This window comes from Musa acuminata, chromosome BXJ3-10, assembly GCF_036884655.1.
Source record: "Musa acuminata AAA Group cultivar baxijiao chromosome BXJ3-10, Cavendish_Baxijiao_AAA, whole genome shotgun sequence".
NCBI classification, from domain to species: Eukaryota; Viridiplantae; Streptophyta; class Magnoliopsida; order Zingiberales; family Musaceae; genus Musa; species Musa acuminata.
Genome location: NC_088358.1, coordinates 2918486 through 2924175, shown reverse-complemented (window position 1 = coordinate 2924175; position 5690 = coordinate 2918486). Strand labels below are relative to the sequence as shown.

The following is a 5690-nucleotide window of genomic DNA, read 5'->3' as shown; positions in this document are numbered from 1 at the left end:
TACCTGCCGCCGATTTCTTTCCTTTATGCGCCGACGTTCGTGTCCATCCTCTGTGGAGGACAAATCCACGGTGTCCAACTCCCTCTAATCGCCCGGTGGACACCTCGAACACTCATGGGATTGACGAATTTCTTCCTTCCGTGTCCCTTGCATCACACCTGATCAGAATATCTTAACGTCTTTCCTACTGAAAAAAAAGAAAAACTTCCCTCGTTTTACCGTGCACAGTACCTCTTCTACAAGAGCCTACAATTGTGCCGTTTCTTCCTTGCAAACTAACCGTCCACGTAGCGAACTGATTGTTGTCTTCCAACTCTACATCCCTTCTTCCTCTTTTCTTTTCGAATCCCACCACCGTCTCCGTCCCGCCTCTTCCGATCTCCCATTGAGCGCAGATACTTCTTTCTGTTCCTTTCTTGACGCGTAAATTGTAGCATCAATTCCACTCTTATTTTATCTTCATCATCTCCTTTGTTGTCCTTCGTGGCTTGGGTCTTTTTGCGGTTGCTGGTTAGAAGAGAGCGACTCGCGGGGGATGATGGGGAGAAAAAGCATGAGCAGAGCGTCGCCGTTGCTCCTCCTGCTGTTGGGATCGGGGTTGTTCTTCGCGGCCTACAACCTGCTCGCGATGGTCCACCACCACCAGCGGCGCGAATCGGGGAGGGAGCTGCCGCGCGACGATCAGGTCACTTGGATGCCCCACGAGGTGAAGGGATCGAGCGGGCCGAGGAGGCCGTTTCACGTCGCTGTCACGGCGACCGAGACGACCTACAGCAGGTGGCAGTGCCGGATAATGTATTACTGGTACAAGAGGGTGAAGGACGGGGAGGGGTCGGAGATGGGAGGGTTCACCAGAGTGCTGCACTCTGGGAGGCCTGATAGCTTGATGGACGAGATCCCGACCTTTGTGGTGGATCCCCTCCCTGCCAACATCGATCGGGTGAGAATTCTACCCTCGGTTTTCGTTCTTATTTCTTGGTTTCATTATCAGAGCACTTCCTTGATTATTTATCAACAACATTTGTTTCATATGCTTCCTTAATTTGGTGCCAGGGGTACGTTGTCCTAAACAGACCTTGGGCCTTTGTGCAATGGCTAGAGAAAGCAACTATCGAGGAGGAGTAAGCTCATTCCTCCTAGAATATTGTGTCATTTTATTTTGTTTTCTGACAAAATGCTTCCTATTCTGGATCGCAAAAACTGCAGGTATATATTGATGGCTGAACCAGATCACATATTTGTGAAACCTTTACCAAACTTGGCTCGTGACGATTATCCTGCCGGCTTTCCATTCTTCTATATGAGCCCTGATGAACATGCACAGACAGTAAGGAAGTATTTTCCAGAAGAGAATGGTCCTGTGACTAAAATTGACTCCATAGGCAATTCCCCTGTGATAATTAAAAAGGTAGATATTGAATTTTTAATTGTTCACCGGATTATACTCTCTGACATTGTTAAATATGTTTTCTTTTATAATATAATATATATATATATATATATATATATATATATATATATTGGCAATCTTTCTAAGGTTTGTAATTGTTGTTTCTATAAGAAGTCATTCAATATTTCTAGAGTATTCTTAATAAACTATGCATTTTGTATTTGTCTCATTTCAGTCCATGCTAGAGATGATTGCTCCTACTTGGATGAATGTCTCTTTGAATATGAAAGCGGATCCAGAGACCGATAAAACGTTTGGATGGATTTTGGATATGTGAGAACTAATATGCTTAATTTATATCTCGACTAGTTTATAGACATTGAATTGATTAAGGTGATCAATGATTTATTATCTCTGTGGCATCATAGGTATGCTTATGCAATTGCAAGTGCATTGCACGGCGTTCAACATATCCTTTGTAAAGATTTTATGATACAGGTATTTACATTTTTTTTTTTGTGGTTGCTTCGTAATTTTTTTTTATGTATTAAATATATCACGATGATGCCTCTATGTGGATGATATTGTTTGATTACAGCCGCCTCTTGATGAAAAGTTGGGAAACACATATATTATCCATTTCACTTATGGATGTGATTATTCATCAAAGGTAACTTTGTCTACCAATTCATCCACACATTTTCATATTGTAGCAACTCGCCATACATTAAATATGCGTTGAATAGTAAGACAATTTTTTTGGAACTGCTCTTCATGATGTGTTTACTTTTATGCGTTGCTTTTTGTACAATATTAGGGTGAACTGACTTATGGGAAAATTGGGGATTGGAGATTTGACAAAAAATCCTATACCAGTGGTCTGCCACCAAGGAATCTGTCCTTACCTCCTCCAGGTGTTCCTGAAACTGTGGTTCGTAACTCTTCAAAAATACTATCGTAGTCCTTGAACATTATTAAGATATTCTTTCAAGTCTTCCTGTCCTAAATTTTGCATTTCCACAATGGCAAATACAAAGTTTTTTCTACCTTTTTAATTTCCTAATTTTGTCTCATTATTAATTCTACAATTTTTTTTAGTTTAGTTAATGTTTATTTATTTTTATTGCTAACATTTTATTGTTTTTTTCCAGTTACTTTTTATTGGACACTACACTTGTTTATAACTTGGATACATTTAAGAAAAACCTTGCTTACGTTTATATTTATCAGAACTTTTGAACCTATTTCTACTTCAAAGAATTAAATGTAAGGTTATCCAACAATTCACTTTAGGATCGGTTCCTACTAGGTAGCTTCTGAACTCGTTATTTGGATAATAAAAACCAAAACTATTATTAAAACAAATTATGCAGGAAAATTTGGATAGTTGAGTTCAATTAACCAGACACACATGTTGGACTGAGGACACTGAATTTTTATAGTTGGCATGAAATGTTTGGAAACTTAATTTCAATTGTTGTAGATGATCTTAATGGTTCAATGGCATATATAATATTGGGTTTTAAGGTGAAACAAGGCTTGTAAGATTGAAAATGTTACCTGGTTTAGCTAATAGTTGACTCTAAGGTCTTCTTATTAGGAACTCGTCTTCATTGTTTATCTTTGTAAAAAAAAGTTTACAATTAAGAATAGCCTTTAGTTCTTGCAAAAAAGGAACATGGCTTAGTGAAATGTTGAAATCATGAAAATTTTAGAGTATTATCTAGAAAAATAGAAAATAAGAAGTTATATATGCATTATAACGTCACAAATTAGTATAAAGGACTAAGAGGTGACTCGATGGGTCTCGGGCCTCAAAGTCGGGATCGGAAAGGAGAGTACATATCCTCACCACCCCCTTCTCTCCGTACATCAGTGTAGCATTGGCCAATGGTGGCAGTACACAAAATAAATGTTTCCTCATCTTCTTCACTGATTTATGGGATTTTTCTTGATTTCACTCTCCAGTTCGCTTCTTATGTTTTCTTTGTCATGAACTGATCCAATAAGATAATTACCCTTTTTGCTTTGCTGAGCTTGATGACCCAAAATGATTTAAGTTTAATTCAACAATATTATACCCATAAGATTCTTATAAAACAATCTAAGTTTTAACACAAGTAGAACTTAACTGGGGGCGTTACAGTCTTTTCCTTCCCTTTTCTCAATTGGATTCTGCCACAATGATAAATTGATTGCATTGGTTGGACTTTGGTCGACTCAGTTGATCTGTTCATGATTAGCCAACTTCTATTCTAGCCAACTTCCTAGGATGCCAAGAAATTGGCCACTTCAGTATCAGCACATTCTGATGAATCAGTTGAAAACTCTTGGTATAAGTCAATCCAGCAAAGCATGACGTCAAGTACTATGGTTAAGATTTGTACTGCAATAGTTCAGTGTAGTTCAAATTTAATGGCACAGGAATATGAATCAAACAGGTCCAGTTTGCTGTATAAGAGTCCAAGTGTATTGCTTTGCAGGGAGAAAAGCGTAGTAAAACCTGTTATTCGTATTTGACTTGCAGGAAAAAACTGAATTGAGGAGGATTAGAGGAAATAGACGGACAAATACAAGATGGAAACATAATGAATCTGTTAAATTCTGAAAAAGAATGTGTTTTTCATATCTTCCCTCCAATTATAAGCATTTGCCATGTGTCCTCAAATTCCATCAAACTCTCCAAATTTCTATATATTTAATTAATGCCCCTCTACCCTGACTATCATTCTTTAATTTTACTATATTATCTTAAAGATACATAATATTTTTGTTGGGTATATCTTTTGTACAATGACTTTTCATCTTATTTTAACCATACTATAAGCATTTGCACCTTTAGGAAAATTCCATATAGTTGGTTGTTTGTATTTTAAGGGATACTGATGTAATAAGAATAGAAAATTTTGCCTTCTTACAGACAAATAACCTCACTATTTAAGTCTGGCTTATCTGACTTTCAAAGGTATGCATGATTTCGAGGGTATTGATGCAAATTGATTTCTTAGGTGTAAATGTAAGTTAAGATGTCATTAAAAACATTTAAAGAAATGGCTTGCTTCAATTTTATTAATTACCTACACACGCTTTCCTAATAAGATTTCAATTTATAACCTAGAACTGTAATTTGCTGAAGTAATTGCCGATTAATTACATCAACACAAAAAGCCAAAACATACTCTCAAAGCAACCAAAAGAAGCTAAGAATTAAAAGAAAAACATGCATATTGACAACTCGTTCATAGTATGGCCCATATGTCTTTCACAACTGTGATGCAATAATTTCATGGGTAAGATGAGTTGCATAATGTTGCAGAATTAGTTGTCGAAAATGTATATTCCTTGACTATTTTAGCAAGTAACGAGTTTAAATGAATGCCTACCTACAATAAGAGCCTTTTCTTTGCCTTGCAAACGAATAACAACTGGTATGCTTGTCTGATAAGATGTTTTAATTAGAGCATTCTGTTGTACTGGAGATCTTCTGTGAGTTTAGAATATTGCTTTTTTTTATTGACCAATCAAACAACTATCAACGTCATCTCCCTGTTGGGTCCATCATATTCTTAATATTTTTGATGCAGGTGAAACTGGTAAAGATGATAAACGAGGCTACAGCCAACATCCGTGGGTGGGATGACGAAAGAAATTACCTCTAGGCGTTAACAACAAGTAGATATAGAATAGTTACATAAATATGAGATCACATGTAATGCAAGTTTTGTTAGCAAAGCATGACAAGAGAAGATGAACTAGTTTTTAAGGGTCTCAAATAAGGAATTCAGTGCTTGATGTCCATTCTTTGACTGATTGCGGGTGCAAGTCTTATTCTACAGGAATTCTTCCTGATTTACTGAACTGGAATGCTATCATGGAATATCCGCATAACTTGATATGTTCTCACCTTTCCTAGTTTTTACTCATTCTTGTTTGCATTAAGTTGTTATTTTGAGATGAAGTTCTTGTAAGAAATGATACTGAAATGTGAAAATTTTATGTAAAGATGGAAAATATCAAGTATCATAGATAAAAAATAAATTGTACATATCTTCCAGGTCAAATAAGATACCTCAGGTATTATGATTATAATTATGATTATTAATGGAGTAGAGATTAATCAAGAAGATAGAAAATAAGTTTATATTATTTTGTCATAATAGATACCTGTTGATAGAGGATATTCTGGTATCATCCAACTGGCAGTCAACTACATGGCGCCACTCTAGCTAAAGTAGCGCACATATCTTAAGGTAGTACGAAATGACATAGATTGATTCAAAAACAGTTGTATCCTGAAGTG

At 36.4% G+C, this 5690-nt stretch overlaps 1 protein-coding gene across 1 annotated transcript; it reads left to right on the top strand.

Moving 5' to 3' along the window:
- The first annotated feature begins 455 nt into the window (after positions 1 to 455).
- LOC135650860 (hydroxyproline O-arabinosyltransferase PLENTY-like) lies at positions 456 to 5178 on the top strand. Its single transcript, XM_065170498.1, has 8 exons — positions 456 to 940; positions 1054 to 1121; positions 1207 to 1408; positions 1626 to 1723; positions 1819 to 1888; positions 1989 to 2060; positions 2208 to 2321; positions 4975 to 5178. The coding sequence occupies exons 1-8, from the start codon at positions 536 to 538 to the stop codon at positions 5047 to 5049; spliced, it is 1104 nt and encodes a 367-aa protein (XP_065026570.1). The 5' UTR covers positions 456 to 535; the 3' UTR covers positions 5050 to 5178.
- The last annotated feature ends 512 nt before the right edge of the window (positions 5179 to 5690 follow it).

Coding starts and splice junctions, on each gene's coding strand:
- LOC135650860 (XM_065170498.1), top strand. CDS start 536: ATGATGGGGAGAAAAAGCATGAGCAGAGCGTCGCCGTTGCTCCTCCTG. Junction 1,409..1,625: donor CCCCTGTGATAATTAAAAAG/GTAGATATTGAA, acceptor GTCTCATTTCAG/TCCATGCTAGAGATGATTGC. Junction 2,061..2,207: donor GATGTGATTATTCATCAAAG/GTAACTTTGTCT, acceptor GTACAATATTAG/GGTGAACTGACTTATGGGAA.